Raw genomic sequence first — 24,241 nt, forward strand, 5'->3', positions numbered from 1 at the left:
CTGTCCAAGACCATTGCCATAAAGACACAGTACCTACCATAGGTATCCTCTGGACATGTATGCTTATTCTATTTATATGGCAACTGCACTTAAAAGTACAGACATACTGTATATTCTGAATGTCTGAAGACATTGCAGGACAGTAGAGAACATGTTTGTTCTAAACAGCAACTAAAAACGTGCTCCATATTAGCACCCAGTGATATTGTGACATTTATCAAATAGGTAATGGGTTTCAGGTATTATCATCTGAATTTCACTGGCTCCACACTCCTTCTTCCAGACCTATTTTATGGGGGATCTTAGAGGACAGTGTGTGTGGATGTGGTAGGAGGGTGAAAGATCTCACCATCTCTGCCAGCGACCAGGAACTGGGTCAATGGGCCTTGCACTGTGTGTGTGACAGAGAGACAAAAGAGCAAGGCTCTCCAGCAGCCAAATAAAATGATAAAAGACTAGTTCAGAATGAACAGGGAATGGCTGACTGCGCTCAGGGCGAGTGGAATTAGACCATCTGTTTGAAATCAGTGAATCACTCCAATGGGAGAAGAGCGAGAGGTTTAATAAAGAAAATATACGTTTATTAAAGAAATGCAAAGCTTCACTTTATTGTAGAAATACATTGACTAGTCCAGCTTTACTTTACAATTAATACAATAATAGGAAATTCAGACAGGATATCAGTTAATAAATACAAATAAATACAATCAAACATAGTATAGAATCTTAAAAATTCCCTGACTGTTACCTAGCTAATGAGGTACATTTACTCTAGGTGAAAAAATACTTTTAAAAAGGCAACAATGCCAAACAAATTTCTCAAAGTGTGGTTTTGCCTTGGCAACGGAACACAGAAACCAAAAGTCTAAACAAGAGGGGTGAGAAAAGAAAAATGTGAAGAGATGAGGACTACAATTCCACAAAATGGAGGGAGGGTGGAAAAAAGAGAAACTGATTTGTTCCAGTGGGAGGCTCCTGCCGTTGCCCCCTGATACGGACAGAGAGAGGGGGGGTGTGAGGGAGAGAACTGGAGAGAGAGAGAGAGAGGAGAATTGGGAGCTTGGAGGAGCTGCAGCTGCCTGGTTTCCATAGCGATGGGGATGCAGCACAATGAGGGAGAGAAGAGGGAGAGAGAGTAAGAGATGGAGAGAGGGACTCAGGAAGAGGGGGGGAGAGATGTTTGGGGGAGGTGTAGTTCAGACATGGAGCCCCAGGACTTGCCACTTGAGACCGCCACCTTCAGGGGGACCTGGGTAAAACACACAGGGTGGGGGAGGGGGACATCAAACGGAGGTGTATTTGTGTGTACAGTGGGGAAAAAAAGTATTTAGTCAGCCAACAATTGTGCAAGTTCTCCCACTTAAAAAGATGAGAGGCCTGTAATCTTCATCATAGGTACACGTCAACTATGACAGACAAATTAAGATTTTTTTTCCCAGAAAATCACATTGTAGGATTTTTAATGAATTTATTTGCAAGTTATGGTGGAAAATAAGTATTTGGTCACCTACAAACAAGGAAGATTTCTGGCTCTCACAGACCTGTAACTTCTTCTTTAAGAGGCTCCTCTGTCCTCCACTCGTTACCTGTATTAATGGCACCTGTTTGAACTTGTTATCAGTATAAAAGACACCTGTCCACAACCTCAAACAGTCACACTCCAAACTCCACTATGGCCAAGACCAAAGAGCTGTCAAAGGACACCAGAAACAAAATTGTAGACCTGCACCAGGCTGGGAAGACTGAATCTGCAATAGGTAAGCAGCTTGGTTTGAAGAAATCAACTGTGGGAGCAATTATTAGGAAATGGAAGACATACAAGACCACTGATAATCTCCCTCGATCTGGGGCTCCACGCAAGATCTCACCCCATGGGGTCAAAATGATCACAAGAACGGTGAGCAAAAATCCCAGAACCACACGGGGGGACCTAGTGAATGACCTGCAGAGAGCTGGGACCAAAGTAACAAAGCCTACCATCAGTAACACACTACGCCGCCAGGGACTCAAATCCTGCAGTACGAGACGTGTCCCCCTGCTTAAGCCAGTACATGTCCAGGCCCGTCTGAAGTTTGCTAGAGTGCATTTGGATGATCCAGAAGAGGATTGGGAGAATGTCATATGGTCAGATGAAACCAAAATATAACTTTTTGGTAAAAACTCAACTCGTCGTGTTTGGAGGACAAAGAATGCTGAGTTGCATCCAAAGAACACCATACCTACTGTGAAGCATGGGGGTGGAAACATAATGCTTTGGCGCTGTTTTTCTGCAAAGGGACCAGGACGACTGATCCGTGTAAAGGAAAGAATGAATGGGGCCATGTATCGTGAGATTTTGAGTGAAAACCTCCTTCCATCAGCAAGGGCATTGAAGATGAAACGTGGCTGGGTCTTTCAGCATGACAATGATCCCAAACACACCGCCCGGGCAACGAAGGAGTGGCTTCGTAAGAAGCATTTCAAGGTCCTGGCGTGGCCTAGCCAGTCTCCAGATCTCAACCCCATAGAAAATCTTTGGAGGGAGTTGAAAGTCCGTGTTGCCCAGCGACAGCCCCAAAACATCACTGCTCTAGAGGAGATCTGCATGGAGGAATGGGCCAAAATACCAGCAACAGTGTGTGAAAACCTTGTGAAGACTTACAGAAAACGTTTGACCTGTGTCATTGCCAACAAAGGGTGTATAACAAAGTATTGAGAAACTTTTGTTATTGACCAAATACTTATTTTCCACCATAATTTGCAAATAAATTCATAAAAAATCCTATTGTTGATTTCTTCAAACCAAGCTGCTTACCTATTGCAGATTCAGTCTTCCCAGCCTGGTGCAGGTCTAGAATTTTGTTTCTGGTGTCCTTTGACAGCTCTTTGGTCTTGGCCATAGTGGAGTTTGGAGTGTGACTGTTTGAGGTTGTGGACTGGTGTCTTTTATACTGATAACAAGTTCAAACAGGTGCCATTAATACAGGTAACGAGTGGAGGACAGAGGAGCCTCTTAAAGAAGAAGTTACAGGTCTGTGAGAGCCAGAAATCTTGCTTGTTTGTAGGTGACCAAATACTTATTTTCCACCATAATTTGCAAATAAATTCATTAAAAATCCTACAATGTGATTTTCTGGATTTTTTTTTCTCATTTTGTCTGTCATAGTTGACGTGTACCTATGATGAAAATTACAGGCCTCTCTCATCTTTTTAAGTGGGAGAACTTGCACAATTGGTGGCTGACTAAATACTTTTTTCCCCCACTGTATGTAAGCGTGTGTAAGACATCAGCATTGGCAGGAGTGTGGAGAAGAAGTGTGTGTGACATCAGCGTGTGCGTAGTACCACTCTGACCTACATTCTCTCAGGGTCTCATCATCACTCACCTGGCCTCCTGCTGTCACACGGCAAGACAGGAAGCAGCTAGCTACTGGAGCTACTACCTTACCAATAAAACACATAGTAGGCCTACGCTAAGCTAACTTAGCCAGTTTCCTTGCTAGCTACTACCTTACCAATAAAACACATACTAGGCCTACGCTAAGCTAAGTTAGCCAGTTTCCTTGCTAGCTACTACCTTACCAATAAAACACATAGTAGGCTTACGCTAAGCTAACTTAGCCAGTTTCCTTGCTAGCTACTACAGCTACTACCTTATCAATAAAACACATACTAGCCCTACGTTAGTCTCTCTGCTAACTACTGAAGATAATAAAGCACATACAAGGCTAAGCTAGCCAGTATCCCAGCTAGCGACCGGAGCTATTTCCTTTAGAATAGAAAATAGCATATGCTAAGGTACAGATAGGCTAAGTTAACCAGTCTTCCTGGTTTACTATCAGCTAGTTAAATTCACACAACTGCTACAGTACAAATACAAATGAGGCACACAAAAATACAAATTAAAAAGCTAATTTTTCTTACTTTGAGTTCTTTAGTCCTATTCACTTACTTTGAGATGAACTCCCAGACAATCGATCTGTTGCAGGGACTCCATATTGTTCTTGACCAACACTGTGTCACAAAGGGACAGACAGAAACACATCATAACATATACTCATAAATAATATAATATAAGCCATTTAGCAGACGCTTTTATCCAAAGCGACTTACAGTCATGTGTGTATACATTTGTATGGGTGGATCCAGCGGGAATCGTACCCACGACCCTTGGTGTTGCAAGAGCCATGCTCTACCGACTGAGCCACACAGGACCACAATGAGCCACAAAGGACCACATATTACTGAAGTAGGATGAAGCTTGAAGATTCTAAATCTCATGTGTATGACCTGGAGAGAAGAGGGGGATTGTGTGATGTCTCACCTGCGAACTCCTCCACCTGAGAGTCCTCCACCTCGTAGAGCAGCTCGTCATGGAGCTGAGCTATCAGCCTGGACAGGACATAATACATAAAGAGATAGTGAGAGAAAAAAGAAAGAAAGAAAGAAAAGGGGACAAGAGGTGAGAGAAAGAGAGAGACAAAGGAATAGAGAAGAAGACTAGCGATTGCGGAAATCTAAGAAAGAGAGAGATGAGAAGTGGGGAGAGAGTGAGAGAGAAAGAGACAGAGAGAGAGAGAGAGAGAGAGAGGGAGGGAGTAGGGACGACAGAGAGAAGACAACGTGAGTCAGAGAGAGCACTCAGGGTAAAGAGAGAGAGAGAGATGAGTGGTTGTAACCGACGACTACAGAGGTAAGTGAATGATGTGGATGATGCAGGAGTGGCTGGATGACCCTGAGCTACGATTTGGAGGGATGGATGGAGGGATGGGAGTGAGAGAGGGAAGGGGATAGTAAGAAGTAAGAAGAGAGAGGGATAGAAAGGGAGGGCATGGAGGGAGATAGAGAGGGAGAAAGGGAGGGATAGAGAGAGAGGGCAAGGAGAGAGAGAGGGAGGGAAAGAAGGAAGGAGGAAGGGATGAAACGAGGGAGGGAAAGATAATCTTGGCAGCAGGGTTGGTAGATTCAATTTGAACTCAGAAGATAAATTGAAAGTCAATTCCCGAACTGAAAATTGCCCATTATTGTATGGAGAATAGGAGGAGGAAGAGAAGGGTGAGGAAGAGGAAGAGGAGAGGTGAAGTTGGGTTGCATCCCAAGCATCCCAAATGGCACCCTATTCTGTAGATGACGAGAACCCTATGGGCTCTGGTCAAAAGTAGTGCACTATGTAGGGAATAGGGTGCCATTTGGGATGCAATCTTGGTCTAACCTGGCGGAGAGAGAGCTAGATGAGGAGACTTGGGAGAAGATACGGATCATGGCCATCTTACACAGGTCAGCAGCTGAACCTAGAGAAAAGAAACAGAAAGCCAGGAGAGAAGTTAACACACAAACACGTGCTCACACACACACTCAAGCTCACACACACACTCAAGCTCACACACACACTCAAGCTCACACATGCACACAAACACATTCAAGCTCACACACACACACACATTCACGCACATACACCCTCCACCATCACACACACACACACCCCTCCCATACACACTACCTTGGACCACAAAGTTGACGGCCTGTCTCTCGGCCTGCATGCGGACACCCCAATCTGCAGAGTGGATGTGAGGAAGTGTCCTTCGCCGGCCCATAATAGACACCACGTAACCTAGGCAACAACAGATGTGCAGTACTGGAGGTTATTTACACTGCAATTGAAAGTTATGAGGAAGGATGATGTGTTTGGTATTCTAACAGGGTTTTTTCTGGATCAAAACGGGGCTTAGGTGGTGGGCGTGGCAGGGGGCGTGGCAATGGGCGTGGTCGGCCCGGCGGAATTTTAGAGAACATTTTAGAGGCGCCCTTCTTGGCTGTGTAGAGAAATGTTTGTATTTCTAAGCCAATTTCCTGCAATTCTACACTTTTTGCCATGTAGCTGAGAGAAAATGTTGCAATTTTAAAGCTAATTTCCTGCGATTCTACATATTCTGCCATGGAGCTGAGAGAACATTTTCTGCAATTCTAATCATTTTGTCATGGCTAATGCTGTGTTCTTTTGCTCAAACATAATAACAAAATCAGTACTGCTAAATTAATTGTTTTTGGAATTTTCAAGCTTTTATTTTGGTGATTATTGTTAGTTCTCAAAGATAATATTATTTTTAAAAAAATACAGAGTGGCTGCGGTTCCGGATCTTCTGGAAACCCGATTTGACGTGGCAAGAAAGAAGAATATGCGCAACTTTTTAAAATGTAGCTGCTGCTCAGTGCTCCGTGCTGCTTTGATTGGTGATGAACGTCTTTGTCTGGTGCAGCCTACACACTTCATGTTGTACACAAAGGACATGGTGAACAACTACTGCATTCCATGTCTCAGTAGGCTATTAAGCATAAACGCGTTTTCATGTTCTTTTTTCAGGAGGCGAGCTAGGCTACATGCAGCTATTTACATGTTGTACACAAAAGACATGATCAACGTGTTCGTACAAACTCGCAGATCGTTTTTTGCCCCAATGCAGTTACATGCAGCTATCTAAGCGGCATATTGATTTATTTAACCATTATTTAACTAGGCAAGTCAGTTAAGAACAAATTCTTATTTACAATGACGGCCTACCAAAAGGCCTCCTGCGGGGACAGGGGCTGGGATAAAAAATAAAAAATATAGGACACATCAAGACAAGAAAGACACCACAACACTACATAAAGAGAGACCTAAGACAACATACAGTTGAAGTCGGAAGTTTACATACACCTTAGCCAAATACATTTAAACTCAGTTTTTCACAATTCCTGACATTTAATCCTGGTAAAAATTCCCTGTTTTAGGTCAGTTAGGATCACCACTTAATTTTAAGAATGTGAAATGTCAGAATAATAATAGAGAGAATGATTTATTTCAGCTTTTATTTCTTTCATCACATTCCCAGTGGGTCAGAAGTTTACATACACTCAGTTAGTATTTGGCAGCATTGCCTTTAAATTGTTTAACTTGGGTCAAACGTTTCGCGTAGCCTTCCACAAGCTTCCCACAATAAGTTGGGTGAATTTTGGCCCATTCCTCCTGACAGAGCTGGTGTAACTGAGTCAGGTTTGTAGGCCTCCTTGCTCGCACACGCCTTTTCAGTTCTGCCCACACATTTTCTATAGGATTGAGGTCAGGGCTTTGTGATGGCCACTCCAATACCTTGACTTTGTTGTCCTTAAGCCATTTTGCCACAACTTTGGAAGTATGCTTGGGGTCATTGTCCATTTGGAAGACCCATTTGCGACCAAGCTTTAACTTCGTGACTGATGTCTTGAGATGTTGCTTCAATATATCCACATAATTTTCCTTCCTCATGATGCCATCTATTTTGTGAAGTGCACCAGTCCCTCATGCAGCAAAGCACCCCCACAGCATGATGCTGCCACCCCCGTGCTTCACAGTTGGGATGGTGTTCTTCGGCTTGCAAGCAACCCCCTTTTTCCTCCAAACATAACGATGGTCATTATGGCCAAACAGTTCTATTTTTGTTTCATCAGACCAGAAGACATTTCTCAAAAAAGTACAATATTTGTCCCCATGTGCAGTTGCAAACCGTAGTCTGGCTTTTTTATGGCGGTTTTGGAGCAGTGGCTTCTTCCTTGCTGAGCGGCTTTTCAGGTTATGTCGATATAGGACTCGTTTTACTGTGGATATAGATACTTTTGTACCGGTTTCCTCCAGCATCTTCATAAGGTCCTTTGCTGTTATTCTGGGATTGAGTTGCACTTTTCGCACAAAAGTACGTTCATCTCTAGGAGACAGAACGCGTCTCCTTCCTGAGCGGTATGACGGCTGCGTGGTCCCATGGTGTTTATACTTGCGTACTATTGTTTGTACAGATGAACGTGGTACCTTCAGGCGTTTGGAAATTGCTCCCAAGGATGAACCAGACTTGTGGAGGTCTACAACTTTATTTCTGAGGTCTTGGCTGATTTCTTTGGATTTTCCCATGACGTAAAGCAAAGAGGCACTGCGTTTGAAGGTAGGCCTTGAAATACATCCACAGGTACACCTCCAATTGACTCAAATGATGTCAATTAGCCTATCAGAAGCTTCTAAAGCCATGACATCATTTTCTGGAATTTTCCAAGCTGTTTAAAGGCACAGTCAACTTAGTGTATGTAAACTTCTGACCCACTGGAATTGTGATACAGTGAATTATAAGTGAAATAATCTGTCTGTAAACAATTGTTGGAAAAATTACTTGTGTCATGCACAAAGTAGATGTCCTAACCGACTTGCCAAAACTATAGTTTGTTAACAAGAAATGTGTGGAGTGGTTGAAAAACGAGTTTTAATGACTCCAACCTAAGTGTATGTAAACTTCCAAATTCAACTGTAGCATGGCAGCAACACATGACAACACAGCATGGTAGCAACACAACATGACAACAACATGGTAGCAACACAACATGGCAGCAGCACAACATGGTAGCAGCACAAAACACAGTACAAACATTATTGGGCACAGACAACAGGACAAAGGGCAAGAAGGTAGAGATAACAATACATCACACGAAGCAGCCACAATTGTCAGCAAGAGTGTCCATGATTGAGTCATTGAATGAAGAGATGGAGATAAAACTGTCCAGTTTGAGTGTTTTTTAAAATCTTGTTCCAATCGCTAGCTGCAGCGAACTGAAAAGAGGTACGACCAAGGGATGTGTGTGCTTTGGGGACCTTTAACAGAATGTGACTGGCAGAACGGGTGTTGTATGTGGAGGATGAGGGCTGCAGTAGTAATCTCAGATAGGGGGGTGTGAGGCCTAAGAGGGTTTTATAAATAAGCATCAACCAGTGGGTTTAAAGGGTTAGACACGCAGTCTAATTAGCGATTTAATGTAATTTTTTCATCAACATTGCAAACATTGGCTAAGCAGGAGGCAGTCAAAGTAGTAGCGTTCTTTTTCAGCAACTCTGGTTAGTGGCTAAGATATGGCAGCAAGTATAAAGATTAGCCTACATCTTCACACAAAATGCAGATTGTTTTTGCTCCAATGCAACGTGTAGTGCAAGTGCAATATCCGTTACAACAGACATAATGGCCTTCATAATGTAGTCTTCATTGTAGCCTTCATAATGGCCTTGAATGTTCGTTCAAATCGCCTCAGGGTTTTTATTTCAGCTGTCCAGAAATATGGTGTCGAGACATAGGCTACATCATCATGGCTGAGAAGAGGGTGATTAAAGAGAGAAACGTGAAGGGAGCTGGATTGTGAGCAGCAGCTACATATCATTTTTGTTTTGTTTAAAATAACTAATGCGCAGAACGCGATCCATAGCTTTGAGAAAGAGGTTTCCAGAGGGGCGGGGGTTAAAACTCAGTATTCGCAGCCACGGCCTAAAAAATATACTGAATGTCCATTATCTTTTCTACATACTTTATATCTGGCTTTAATCGATTAAGTTTACACTGAAAACGTTTTTTCCATTCCGAAAATGTATTAAAAAATATATAAAACAGATGGCACTACTGCATTTATTTAACTCCAGTAAGCACAGTCCCCTGTCATAACAGCATTGTAAACTAGTTGGGTGACACACAGACACGCATGAACACACACACACACACACACACACACCAACACACACACACTGACACACACACTCAAACTTCCCATCCCTGACACTCAGACTTCCCAACCACCAACCCACCCACACGTGCCCCCGTCAGGCACGTCTGTCCCAGTGCATTCCAGTATTAGATAAAGGGCCCAGGCTTTACAGGCAAATCCCTCTGGAACACAGTGAGGTAATCCACAGCCATACACACAGAATGACCCTCTTCCTAGGACTGCCTCTGTAACGTGTTTGTGTATGTTGTATTATTTCACCCTATACAGCGGGGGCTAACACGCGTGACCTGTTGGTCTAGGGTATAATGACAAACATGTAAAAGGGCTAACTGGTTGTCAACATTCATTCATAGAGTCACGGGTGGCTAGTGTGATGGTCATACATAGGAATGTGCATTGGTGTGAATGTTTATGTTTGACTGTGTTGGAGCTATGTATGAGGCATGACTGTACAAAACATTAAGAACACCTGCTCTTTCCATGATCAGGTGAATCCAGGTGAAAGCTATGATCCCTTATTGATGTCACTGGTTAAATCCATTTCAATCAGTGTAGATGAAGGGGAGGAGACAGGTTAAAGAAGGATTTTTAAGCCTCGAGACAATTGAGACATGGGTTGTGTATGTGTGCCATTCAGAGGGTGAATGGGCAAGACAAAATATTGAAGTGCCTTTGAATGTGGTATGGTAGTAGGTGCCAGGCGCACAGGTTTGTGTCAAGAAATGCAACACTGCTGGGTTTTTCACGCTCAACAGTTTCCCGTGTGTATCAAGAATGGTCCACCACCCAAAGGGCATCTAGCCAACTTGACAAAACTGTGTGAAGCATTGGAGTCAACATGGACCATGGACCAGCATCGCTGTGGAGGGGAGGGGGGTGCAACTCAATATTAGGAAGGTGTTCTTAATGTTTTGTACACTCATTTATAATGTCAGGACGTCACATTAATTAATATAACTTTGCATGATTTTCAAAGAATGTCTTATAAGTACAAACAGGATTGTGTATGTTTATATATTGGTATACATTAGTTTGACTACCACTATAGTGTTTACAGTGTAAACAATGATTGAAATATACTGCACATGTGATTTTATACATTGAAATATAACATGGGAACATGTTTTTTAAAGGAGGTAGGAATGTATATGCCTTTACAAAAATATTAAATACTTAAAAATAATACTTTCATAACAAAACATACATTAAAAACAACAACAAAGTAAAACAAAAACACAGCTGGTCTTCAGAATTATAAAAAGCCAGGCTAATATTAAACACTCACAAAGGCAGATAAATTAAATACAAAACTAGTACAGGCAGTTTACTGTGAAATAGAGGGAAATTGCAGCGTCTCTACGTAGGTAAAGAAAAGCTGCCACATTCAGTAGAATAAGTCAGAAGAACCCCATAGGACATATGTTATCTTTTGCAATTTACTAAAGTGTAAGACATCTTTAATCCACACAAAATGAGGAGGAGAGGGCAACCTTCTTGCCAACAAACTCAAAAAGGCTACAAAGTCTTATTTATATTTTGGCCGTATCAAAGTATCAGGTATTACCCCAAATAATGATGTTATGACTGTAGGAGCAAAAGGCACCTGTAATATTTTAGATATGGTATCAAATATGGCAGACCAATAGTTATGTTGAGAAGGGCAAGACCAAAACATATGTATCAATGAAGCAGGAGCTTGCCGACACCTGTCACAAACAGGGTCGACATCAGGATAGATCTTAGAGAGTCTGAGTTTAGTACAATGAATGCAGTGGAGGATTTAGCATTGGATTAAACCATGTAATAGAAGAGTAGTGGACACAGTACAGAATGTCTTCCCATGTGTCATCAGTAAACTCATCACCTAGATCTTGTTCCCATAAAGTTGTAATAGATGCTAATGAAGGATTGTGAAGAGAGTACATTTGATCATAGCTATGAGAAATAAAACATTTTGCAGTTGGGGATGGTGTGAAAAATGCATCAGTGGAAGGGCCCAAAGGAAGAGTGGGGAATTGGGAAGTCATGTGTCACGCCCTGGCTCTGGGGACTATTATATGTTGAGCCAGGGTGTGTAGGTTTCATTGTTTAGTTTTCTAGGTTTGTGTTCTAGTTTGTGTATATCCATGTTGGCCAGGGTGGTTCCCAATCAGAGGCAGCTGTAGCTTGTTGTCTCTGATTGGGGACCATACTTAGGCAGCCTGTTTGGCACTGTTATTTTGTGGGATCATGTTCCGTAGGGTTTTGTGTATAACCTAGGACTTCACGTATCGTTTGGTTTATTGTTTTTGTTCGTGTGGTGTACTTAAATAAAAGAATGTACGCTTATCACGCTGCGCCTTGGTCCGCTTCATCTGTCGACGATCATGACATCATGTCACGGACAAAGCTGCACACTTGTAAATATCTACAGAAATGACTATTCGGAAGGTGGAATTTAGCTGAGAGTTGTTGGAACGATGCAAATGTGCCGTCGAGATACAAATCATTGAATGATTTGATGCCAAATTTAAACCAAATGGCAAAGGCTCCATCTACTATGGATTCCAGAGGGGCGGAGGTGAAAACTCAGTATTCGCAGCCACGGCCTAAAAAATATATATACAGTACCAGTTAAAAGTTTGGACACACGTACTCATTCAAGGGTTTTTCTTTATTTTGACTATTTTCTACATTGTAGAATAATAGTGAAGACATCAAAACTATGAAATAACACATATGGAATCATGTAGTAACCAAAGAAGGGTTAAACAAATGAAAATATATTTTATATTTGAGATTCTTCAAAGTAGCCACCCTTTGCCTGGGTTGGCAGCCCAATAATAGAACTGTAAATTAGCCTCGCCCCCTAAGGATTTAGACATTTGCAGGTGCAGGTACACCTTGTGGATCCTTGGATTTGTTTTACTCCAAATGAAGTCGGAGACAATCCCATCGAGTTTGCGGCAAAAAAGATTTGGTAATAAAAATAGGTAAACATCGAAAAAGGTAGGAGAATTTAGGAAGGGTATTCATTTTAACAGAGTTAATTCGACCAGCTAATGATAGGGTGAGTAGTGACCATCGTTCAAAATCTTGCTCCAACCGAGCAAGGAGAGGAGTAAACTTAGCCTTAAAAAGGTTATCAAGTATGTACATTTGGCGAGAACTACTCTGAAAGGCAATGTGTGTAGTGGGTAGTTACGAGCTGCAGCATTTAAAGGGAAAAGCTTGCTCTTATTCAGATTTAACTTGTAACTAGAGACTAGACCAAATGCATTACGAGCAGATAGCACAATGGGTAAAGATACATCAGGGTTGGAGATATAGAGAAGCAAGTCATCAGCATAAAATGAGACCCTTTGTTCAATCCCGCCTCTGTTCAATCCCGCCTCTGTTCACTCCCCTTATATGTGGGTTGGATCAAAATGCAATAGCGAGGGGCTCGATGGCGATGGCAAAAAGCAAGAGAGACATCGGAAACCCCTGTCTAGTGCCTCTGAAGAGAGGGAAATAGTCTGAGTGGGTGTTATTCATTCTGACAGATGCAAGTGAAGAAGTGTATAGTAACTTGATCCAAGCAAAACATTTTTCGCCAAAGCCAAATTTCTCTAAGGTATGAAAAAGGTAGCCCCAATCCACTCTATCAAAAGCCTTCTCAGAATCTAAAGAGATTAGAATCTCTGGGAGCTTTGAGATAGAAGGATTATACATAATATTAAAGAGTTGTCTGATATTTGAGAAAGAACGTAATTTTTTATAAAACCTGTCTGGTCAGAGGAAATAACAGATGGTAAAACCGATTCCAAATGCATAGCTAATAGTTTAGCTAAGAGCTTAACATCCACATTGAGCAGTGAGATTGGGCAATAGGACCCGCAGGAGAGAGGGTCTTTATAGTTTTTTTATATCAATGAAATGGAGGCCTGTGTTAAGGCTTGAGGGAGAGAGAGTGATTACAAGGATTCAATAAACACTCATCAAGAGAGGGGCTTATTTATACAGAAAATTCTATTGGGTACCCAGCTCGTCCAGGACATTTACCACTGCAATGCACGTGCCACCTCTGAAATCTCTTCCATGGTAATAGGTTCCTCCAATTGAAGCTTGGAGACTGAATCAATAGTAGGGACAGTTAGAGTATTAAAACATTTATCAAAAGCTGAGGGGTCAGCAGACTGTCCAGAAGTGTATAAAGAGGCATAGTCCTTAAACTGATTATTTATTAGCTGGGGATCAATTGTTGGACCTATGGGCGTTTGAATTTGAGAAATTTGGTGAGTAGAGGAAGATTTTCAAAGTTGATGAGTAAGCAATTGACTTGCCTTGTCACCATAGTCATAGTGAGTATGTCGCGAGGCCTGTTGATAAGGTATCGAATTCAGCTTGTAAAGAGAGTCGATCCTTGTACACATCTGGGGATGGTGAGGCAGCGTAAATATTGTCCAACTGCAACATTTGAATTGTCAGTTCAGTCCCCTTTTCCTCTGTTTTCTTTCAAAAGTAGTAGTGACATGATTTGACCTCTGATGTAGGTCTTACGAGTCTTCCGCAGAACAGATGCTGAGACGTCAAGGGTGTCGTTAGTAAATATAAAAAAATCAATCTCAGCAGTCAAAGTTGACAAAACTTTCATCAGACAGCAAGCGCGTATTAAAAACGGCAAGGCTCAGCCCCACTGTCACGAATACAGCCGTGGCTGCCCCTCTTCCTTGCTCGGGCAGGCTTTGGCGTTCGTCGTCACCGGAGTACTAGCTGCCACCGATCGATGTTTCTGTGTTACACTAGTCTTGTCTTTATTATTCACACCTGTTACCCATTATGCTTATTTGTTTCCCTATAATTACCTCTATTTTCCCTCCTGGGTTTGTGCGTGATTGTCCGTTGTTTTACATTGTTTGGTGAGCTGTTGTGCTGCTCTTCCCTGCGTGGAGGGTTTGTTATGGTTTACTTTTGTTTTAGTAAATCCATTCATTTCTCAGTTATGTGTCCTGCGCCTGATTCCGTTTTCACCACTTCACCCAGACGTTGACACCCACCACCAACTGACAGATCTAAAGTCAGAGGGGCGTGATCAGATGTGACAATGGAGTTCTATGAGCATGAGCGTAGCGGGGAGAAGTCTGTTGTCTAAGAAGAAGTAGTCAATGAGGATATAAGTGTGATGGACATGGGAGAAAAATGAACATTCCCTACTAGTTGGATTGAGAAAAACGGCAGCAGACTTTGGTGTGCTAATTTCATTGGAGGAACGATCCAAAGTAGGATTTAGCCAGCAGTTAAAATCCCCTCCCAAGATGAATAAGTGTGAGGTCCTATCTGGAAGTGAAGACAGAAAGGCACGAAATACATTTTCATCATCCCAATTTGGCGCATACATATTGGCAAGGATCAATGGAGTGTTATAGATTCTGCCATTAGCATTGGGGGGAAAAAAACAGTGGGAGAAACAAAAGGCACCGATTTGTGTATAGAAATTGCAGCTCCTCTCGCTTTACTTTGAAAAGTGGAGTGATAAAGTTGGCCTACCCAACCTTTACGCAATCTAAAGTGATCTGAAACTCTCAGATGGGTCTCTTGTAAGAAAGCAATCTGTGTTCCCAGATGTTGAAGATGATGAACTACTCTACTACGTTTGACTGGTTAGTTCAAACCTTTACAGTTCCAACTAGAAAATATAAGTACACTCCCAGTCAACTGCCCTATTAAATTAGGCTGTTGAGTCATCCTTTAGAAAAATAAGAAATTAGCGTAGCCCTTTAAATTTCAGCAGAAGACCGAACTTGACATACAAGAAAACTGTTGAACTACCTCCCACCCGCTGAAGTGTCTTCCCAAACAAGACGTGTGCATCCCCCCCTAGTACACAAGCTCCTAAATACTCTCCAGGAAACATAGTGGTTCCAGTAGCTAGGCTAACCTCTTAACAAGTGGAGCGTTGTGACAATTACACTACATTAACAAAAGTATGTGGACACCTGCTCATCGAACATCTTATTCCAAAATCATGGGCATTAATATGGAGTTGGTCCCCCCTTTGCTGCAATAACAGCCTCCACTCTTCTGGGAAGGCTTTCCACTAGATCTTCCCCAAACTGTTGCCACAAAGTTGGAAGCACAGAATTGTCTAGAATGTCATTGTATGCTGTAGCATAAAGATTTCCCTTCACTGGAACTAAGGGGCCTAGCCCGAACCATGAAAAACAGCCCCAGACCATTATTCCTCCTCCACCAAACTTTACAGTTGGCACTATGCATTCGGGCAGGTAGCGTTCTCCTGGCATCCGTCAAACCCAGATTCATCCTTCGGACTGCCAGATGGTGAAGTGTGATTCATCACTCCAGAGAACTCGTTTCCACTGCTCCAGAGTCCAATGGCGGCTACACCTCTCCAGCCGACGCTTGGCATAGGCTTGTGTGCGGCTGCTCGGCCATGGAAACCCATTTCATGAAGCTCCCGACGAACAGTTCTTGTGCTGACGTTGCTTCCAGAGGCAGTTTGGAACTCGGTAGTGAGTGTTGCAACTGAGGACAGACGATTTTTACGCGCTATGCGATTCAGCACCAGTTGAGTGACCTACCACTTGACCGGGGCAGCTCTAGCAGGGCAGACATTTGACGAACTGACTTGTTGCAAAGGTGGCATCCTATGACAGTGCCACGTTGATAGTAACGGAGCTCTACAGTAAGGCCATTCTACTGCCAATGTTTCTCTATGGCGATTGCATGGCTGTGTGCTCGATTTTACACACCAGTCAGCAACGGGTGTGGCTGAAATAGCCGAATCCACTCATTTGAAGGGGTGTCCTCATACTTTGTATATATGACAACAAAAAACTAATAGAAAGCACAGTTTACCAATAGTGACAAGTAAAGTGACAACAGGGTGTTAAATCAAATAACATAGGCAGCATGACAGCTTATGGCCTATCTAGTGTCACTCATCAAAATAAAAATGCACGTTTCAAAACAATGAAGAAAGATCTAAGATTAAATTTTTTATAGAGGCTTACTATTTCAGATGACGATGAGAAGAATGTACGTGTGATGCAAATAGAACACTAGAAGGCATGTAGTAGGCTACATGTGTCAGGCCTTACATATCAAATGCTGCACTGCAGATAGGTTAAGTATCCATCTCGTTGCTCCGGTCAGGCTGGGGGAGCAGTTTCCTTCAAGTTCTCGTTGATAAAGTCAATTGCAGGGGTCGGGTCGTTGAACTTGTGAAGAGCTCCGCTTGGTAGTGGGATCCTCAGCTCGGACAGGTGTGCAGAAGCCGCTTTGCGTTGTCAAACGCCGCTCGGTTCTTGGCCACGGAGGCAGTGAAGTCTGGGAAGATGGACAGTCTCTTGATGTGTGAGACATCAGTGTTTGTGAACTGAAGATGCAGCTGTAAATCCCCTTTTCACTATGTCCTCTTGATAACTTGTCCTATTTTCTCTCTCAATCTCTCTCTCTCTCTCTCTCTCTGTCTCTCTCTCTGTTTCTATCTTTAATTTCCCCTGTTGTTACTGGATATATAAAGCTCCCCTCCACCTCCTCCTCCTCCCTTAGAAGTGTAGGTATGGCACACGTCCTTTGGGGACCTCCCTGATAGTGTGTGTGTGCGATGGTTAAGGAAGTATATGGAAAATAAAGGAGGATGCCAGTCCGAAATGGGGCCACAGCTCATTTCAAAATTAGAGTATGAATCCCATGCACAGCCAGATAGCAGTATATCCAGTCAGAGGTCATGGCTACACAGGCACACACACACACACACACACACACACACACACACACACACACACACACACACACACACACACACACACACACACTGCGGTCTCTTGGCCCTAGCTAGAGCAGATTGCAAGCTGAGATGTTTATTGATCAACTGAAATCTCTGTTGGGCTGAGAGAGAGATAGAGGGAGAAAGAGAGAGAGTTAGAGAGAATGAAGCAAGAGAAAGAGAGAGAGTGGGGAAAAAGAGAGAGAAATAGAAGGAGAAAAATAAAGAGACAGAGACAGAGAGAGAGAAAGAGGGAGGGAGAGAGATAGTGTGTGTGAGAGAGAGAGAGAGAGAGAGAGGGAGGGAGAGAGATAGTGTGTGTGAGAGAGAGAGAGAGAGAGAGAGAGGGAAAGAGAGAGAACTCTGGCACTGACAGGTGAGGCTGATGGCTGTTATGCCACTGTGACAGAGATCCTCTCTGCAATACTCTTTCTAGAAGTTTAAACTTTAACTACATACTTTAACTGAATACTACAATAATTTTTATTGGAATATTTTATCGACATTTTCCAATGTTCCTACTGTAAAAAGCATCAATATATAAGACATCAGGAAAACACAGAACATGTGTTTAGGGGGCAGGTCAATCTCAATGATGCATGAACACAAGATGCAAGAAAGTATTCCTGAATCATGCTTGAGAAATCTTAGTCACACCAACCAACAATGTCTTTGACCTCCATATAAGAGTTTTAAGCTGTTAAAAAGTGTTCAAAGACGTCGATTGGCCTATTGCCTGGACAAAATGTTTTCAGCGTGATTGAGCGTGCAGAGGCCAGGGTGTGTGTGTGTACGTGTGTACAGTCGTGGTCAAAAGTTTTGAGAATGACAAGTATTGGTCTTCACAAAGTTCGCTGCTTCAGTGTTATGAGATATTTTTGTCAGATGTTACTATGGTATACTGAAGTATAATTACAAGCATTCCATAAGTGTCAAAGGCTTTTATTGACAATTACATTAAGTTTATGCAAAGAGTCAATATTTGCAGTGTTGACCCTTCTTTTTCAAGACCTCTGCAATCCGCCCTGGCATGCTGTCAATTAACGTCTGGGCCACATCCTGACTGATGGCAGCCCATTCTTGCATAATCAATGCTTGGAGTTTGTCTGAATTTGTGGGTTTTTGTTTGTCCACCCGCCTCTTGAGGATTGACCACAAGTTCTCAATGGGATTAAGGTCTGGGGAGTTTCCTGGTCATGGACCCAAAATGTTGTTATCACTTTTGCCTTATGGCAAGGTGCTCCATCATGCTGGAAAAGGCATTGGTCGTCACCAAACTGTTCTTGGATGGTTGGGAGAAGTTGCTCTCTGAGGATGTGTTGGTACCATTCTTTATTCATGGCTGTGTTCTTAGGCAAAATTGTGAGTGAGCCCACTCCCTTGGTTGAGAAGCAACGCCACATATGAATGGTCTCAGGATGCTTTACTGTTGGCATGACACAGGACTGGTAGCGCTCACCTCGTCTTCTCCGGACAAGGTGTTTTCCGGATGCCCCAAACAATCGGAAAGGGGATTCATCAGAGAAAATGACTTTACCCCAGTCCTCAGCAGTCCAATCCCTGTACCTTTCGCAGAATATCAGTCTGTCCCTGATGTTTTTCCTGGAGAGAAGTGGCTTCTTTGCTGCCCTTCTTGACACCAGGCCATCCTCCAAAAGTCTTCGCCTCACTGTGCGTGCAGATGCACTCACACCTGCCTGCTGCCATTCCTGAGCAAGCTCTGCACTGGTGGTGCCCCGATCCCGCAGCTGAATCAACTTTAGGAGATGGTCCTGGCGCTTGCTGGACTTTCTTGGGCGCCCTGACGCCTTCTTCACAACAATCGAACCTCTCTCCTTGAAGTTCTTGATGATCCGATAAATGGTTGATTTAGGTGCAATCTTACTAGCAGCAATATCCTTGCCTGTGAAGCCCTTTTTGTGCAAAGCAATGATGACGGCACGTGTTTCCTTGCAGGTAACCATGGTTAACAGAGGAAGAACAATGATTTCAAGCACCACCCTCCTTTTGAAGCTTCCAGTCTGTTATTCTAACTCAATCAGCATGACAGAGCGATCTCCAGCCTTGTCCTCATCAACACTCTCACCTGTGTTAACGAGAGAATCACTGACATGATGGCAGCTGGTCCTTTTGTGGCAGGGCTGAAATGCAGCGGAAATGTTTTTTGGGGATTAAGTTAATTTTCATGGCAAAGAGGGACTTTGCGATTAATTGCAATTAATCTGATCACTCTTCATGACATTCTGGAGTATATGCAAATTGCCATCATCAAAACTGAGGCAGCAGACTTTGTGAAAATTAGTATTTGTGTCATTCTCAAAACTTTTGACCACGACTGTATACGTGTGTGCGTGTGTGGGTTGACTCTAGGCCGCAGTGCTACAGTCTCAGGTGTGCCGTGTTGGCATATTGGCCAGGATATATCGAGTGTCCAGGTTGAACCATTACCCCACCCCTCCAACCTCCCTCCTCCCCGTCCATGTATTGACCATGGGCAGTTTGTCTCAGTCCTGCCAATGCAAGCACATATTTTTCCTCACTCACCAATGCACACACAAAGTGGATATCTTCCTTCCTCTTACTTCCTCCCTCCCTCTCTCTCTCACACAAACACGCATCCACCCATATGCACAGAAACACACACACCCAGTGAGCCCACCCACCCGCCCACTCCACACACATACCTCGTTTGTGGCACTGCTGGATAGTGGTGTGTATGAAGGTCTGGACCTCTCTGTAGGTGTGGAGGAAGCTGTCCTGGAAGTGGCTGGCCTGTTCAGCACTAACACCCAGGATGCCCGACAGACGCTCCTTACCTGGGGGAGACAAACATACCATATATCGCTCAAATTCAAAGCCAGTTCCACTGCTTGTCTTTTCTATTTATTTGGATCCCCATTAGCTTTTGCAGAGGGAGCAGCTATTCTTCCTGGGGTCCACAAAAAACACAAAACATGACAAGTAGCAAAACACTGGTACACTGATAGAGAAGTACACTCACCCAAATGTGATATACAAACAATACAACAACAACACAATAATGTGTGTGTTAGAGTGTGTTTGTGTGTCTTTGTTTGTTTGAGATGTTATTTAATCTTTTTTTTCTCTAATCAAGGACTGATTTAGACCTGGGACACCAGGTGAGTGCAATTCATTATCAGGTAGAACAGAAAACAAGCAGTACTCTGGACCTCCAGGGTAGAATTTGAATACCCCTACCATAGCATAGTGATACAACATTTATACCATAATATGTAAATATATAGAAAAAGTTATATCTCAGTAAATCATCTCAAAGTAATGCCACTGACTGCTTGCCCTATCTATGACGTGAGTGCAGAGATCACTATCGGCCATTCCACCCTAGCTCTGGTCCAAAGGAGATTCCAGGCGAGGGAGTCGTGTCTCTGTGTGCTCAGTCTGTGTGTGTGTTCATAGGGTCAGAATGTTTGTGTATATGTTTGTTCACAGACTGTGTGTGTGTCTGTGTTCTGCAGCACTGTGTGTTTGTGTGTTCACAGCGTGTGTGTTCCGTGGCGCTGTGTGTGTGTGTCTGTGTTCTGTGAGTTAACGCGCGGCTGGTGATGAGTAATGTTCTGCCAGACAGAGGGAGCGCCAGGGATGGTGCCGCAGGAGGGGGCAGTTGGCCCAGCGGAGACAGGCGCTAAGCCCCAAATCTGTGCCAGTCTGGGGCCCCTGCCTGGGTGGACGTGCCCCCCCACCCCCGTGCCCTCTACACACACACACACCCGGGGAGACGCAGGGAGAGAGTGTGATCATGCAGGGATAGAGTGGGAGTGTATTTTTGTGGGAGGGGGGCTCTATGTCACACACCCGGAGAGACATGGAGTTGGTCTGTTTGTCAGTATGTATCTGTGCAGTGTGGATGTGTGTGTGTGTGCGCACACAAGAGTGTGTGAGCGTGTACGGGCAAGGACGAGATAGAGGTCATTGACACAGTGCTGATTTGCTGTTTGGGGTAAGTTTCTCAAAAACAAATAAAATCACAAAAAAGGTGTCTGGACCATTCTATAAGAAGTAATTTACATCAAAAATAAAGATTTGGCTGTAAAAAAGAAAATATCTCCTTTTAAAAAGGCTTCTGAATTTTGTAATTTCCACTGAAATTTCAGAGTTGATAATTCACATTTCCTGTTGCTGCAGGAGTATTTTCCTACTGTAGCAAACTGGCTCAAATTAAGATCCTACATCTGTAATATGGTGACTTTAAATCATTTTTACCATTATGATAACATTGTACCACCAGTAGGAGTAGTAACACCAATGATGGGAACAACAATGACACATTTTAGGTAAATGGAGGCCACAAATGCTAAAATCTAATGTTATTTCCCTTCAGCAGCATACCACCCTGCATCCCACTGCTGGCTTGCCTCTGAAGCTAAGCAGGGTAGGTCCCTGGATGGGAGACCAGATGTTGCTGGAAGTGGTGTTGGAGCACCAGTAGGGGGAACTCTTCCCTCTGGTCTAAGGAGACCCTAGGGCAGTGAAGGGGTAATTGCCCTCCACATCTCTCTCTCTCTTGTCTCTCCTCCACATCTCTCTCTCCCTCTCCTCCACTTCTCTCTCCTCCACATCCCTCTCTCTCTCCCTCTCCTCCACTTCTCTCTCCTCTCGTCTCTCTCCTCCACATCCATCTCTCTCTCCCTCTCCTCCACTTCTCTCTCCTCCACACCCCTCTCTTCTCTCTCCTCCACATCCCTCTCCCTCTCCTCCACATCTCTCTCTTCTCTCTCCTCCACATCCCTCTCTTCTCTCTCCTCCACATCCCTCTCTTCTCTCTTCTCTCTCCTCCACATCCATCTCTCTCTTCTCACTCCTCCACATCCCTCTCTTCTCTCTCCTCCACATCCCTCTCTTCTCTCTCCTCCACATTTCTCTCCTCCACATCTCTCTCTTCTCTACATCCCTCTCCTCCACATCTCTCTTCTCTCTCCTCCACATCGCTCTCTTCTCTCTCCTCCACATCCCTCTCTCCCCCACATCCCTCTCTTCTATCTCCTCCACATCCCTCTCTCTCTCTCCTCCACATCCCTCTCTTCTCTCCTCCACATCCCTCTCTCTCCCTCTCCTCCACATCCCTCTCTTCTCTCTCCTCCACAACCCTCTCTTCTCTCTCCTCCACATCCCTCTCTTCTCTCTCCTCCACATCCCTCTCTCTCCCTCTCCTCCACATCTCTCTCTTCTCTCTCCTCCACATCCCTCTCTCTCTCCCTCTCCTCCACATCTCTCTCTTCTCTCTCCTCCACATCCCTCTCTTCTCTCTCCTCCACACCCCTCTCTTCTCTCTCCTCCACATCCCTCTCTCTCTCCCTCTCCTCCACATCTCTCTCTTCTCTCTCCTCCACATCCCTCTCTTCTCTCTCCTCCAGATTTCTCTCCTCCACATCTCTCTCTTCTCTCTCCTCCACATCTCTCTCTTCTCTCTTCTCCACATCCCTCTCTTCTCTCTCCTCCACATCTCTCTTCTCTCTCCTCCACATCCCTCTCTTCTCTCTCCTCCACATCCCTCTCTTCTCTCTCCTCCACATCCCTCTCTCCCTCTCCTCCACATCTCTCTCTTCTCTCTCCTCCACATCCCTCTCTTCTCTCTCCTCCACATCTCTCTCTTCTCTCTACATCTCTCTCTTCTCTCTCCTCCACATCCCTCTCTTCTCTCTCCTCCACATCCCTCTCTCTCTCTCCCTCTCCTCCACATCTCTCTCTTCTCTCTCCTCCACATCCCTCTATTCTCTATCCTCCACAACCCTCTCTTCTCTCTCCTCCACATCTCTCTCCTCTACATCCCTCTCTTCTCTCTCCTCCACATCTCTCTTCTCTCTCCTCCACATCTCTCTTCTCTCTCCTCCACATCCATCTCTTCCCTCTCCTCCACATCGCTCTCTTCTCTCTCCTCCACAACCCTCTCTTCTCTCTCCTCCACATCTCTCTCTTCTCTCTCCTCCACATCCCTCTCTCTCTCATGTCTTTTCCTGCTCTTTATCTCTCTCCCACACCTCTTTTCTAAATCAGTCTTTTTTTCTCTCTCTCCTCTCTCTTTCTTTCTCTCTCTTTCCCTCTTTCAGTGTGCAACACTCAACACTTGGCCTCTTTCTCTTCTGACCAATTTGTGTGTGTCGCCATTGCCAATACCACCCCTCCTCCCTCCACCCCCCTCTTTTCTCTCTCTGCCTGATTATTGTCTCCAGGAGAAAGCTTCCTCTTAGTATTCCGTAACCATGGAGACGAGTCACTAGGAAGGCTGTCTACGCTGAAAACGAACGTTCTCCATTTCTCTTCTCCCCTCTCCTTCTTTCACCCCCTCCTTTTTCCTGCTCCCTCGCTCCACTACATTTGTTCTACCACCCTCTCCTTTCCTCCCTCTGTCTTTCTCCTCCTTTCTCAGCTCCTCTTGTCCCTCCCCTCTCTGCTCATCATTACTTTAATTGACACAGATACACAACGTATCACTTCATATGCTATTAAAAACATATTAAAATCATATTTGAGGCTTCCTTCCCTCTCTACCATACACACGCACAGAGCCATAATGCCACATGTCATAGAAAGACCAAAGAATACTCCCTCATCAACGTCTGTGAAAAGACAAACACCCATACATGTCATAGCTGTAACTGTGTGTGTTACTGTGTGTGTGTCTAATGTATGTGTGTGTGTGTGTGTGTGTGTGTGTGTGTGAGAGAGAGACTGACTGGTGGTCCCCGGGCAATGATACTGCGCTCGATTGATCTCTGAACTGCGGACGGGAGAGGCTTGTCGACTTCACCAGCCAGACACACACACACACACATTAATATTGCCAGACCACTGCCAGCCATCACAACCTCTCAACGTCTCCCAATCATCTACTACTGCCTGGCTGACAGCACAGCCTGAAGGCTCCCCTAACCCTATGTGTGTGTGTGGACATGTTTAACTATACCCAACTGGGGACATTTTGTTAGT

At 44.0% G+C, this 24,241-nt stretch overlaps 1 protein-coding gene across 2 annotated transcripts in view; it reads right to left on the bottom strand.

Annotated features, from left to right (window-relative positions):
* Positions 1-553: 553 nt before the first annotated feature.
* poln (polymerase (DNA directed) nu) overlaps positions 554-24,241 on the bottom strand; it is an 82,079-nt gene continuing 58,391 nt past the window's right edge. The window contains exons 18-23 of one of the 2 annotated variants that reach the window (XM_084166022.1): positions 19,960-20,091; positions 5,480-5,590; positions 5,192-5,270; positions 4,304-4,371; positions 3,932-3,993; positions 554-1,249 (exon numbers count right to left, since the gene is read on the bottom strand). In XM_084166022.1, coding sequence (XP_084022148.1) covers positions 1,157-1,249; positions 3,932-3,993; positions 4,304-4,371; positions 5,192-5,270; positions 5,480-5,590; positions 19,960-20,091 — 545 coding nt within the window. In that variant the 3' untranslated portion in view covers positions 554-1,156. The remainder of the gene's footprint in view (positions 1,250-3,931; positions 3,994-4,303; positions 4,372-5,191; positions 5,271-5,479; positions 5,591-19,959; positions 20,092-24,241) is intronic. The other variant, XM_084166023.1, reaches the window with a different exon arrangement.

The sequence above is a fragment of the Coregonus lavaretus genome (assembly GCF_964263955.1).
Source record: "Coregonus lavaretus genome assembly, chromosome: 7".
NCBI classification, from domain to species: Eukaryota; Metazoa; Chordata; class Actinopteri; order Salmoniformes; family Salmonidae; genus Coregonus; species Coregonus lavaretus.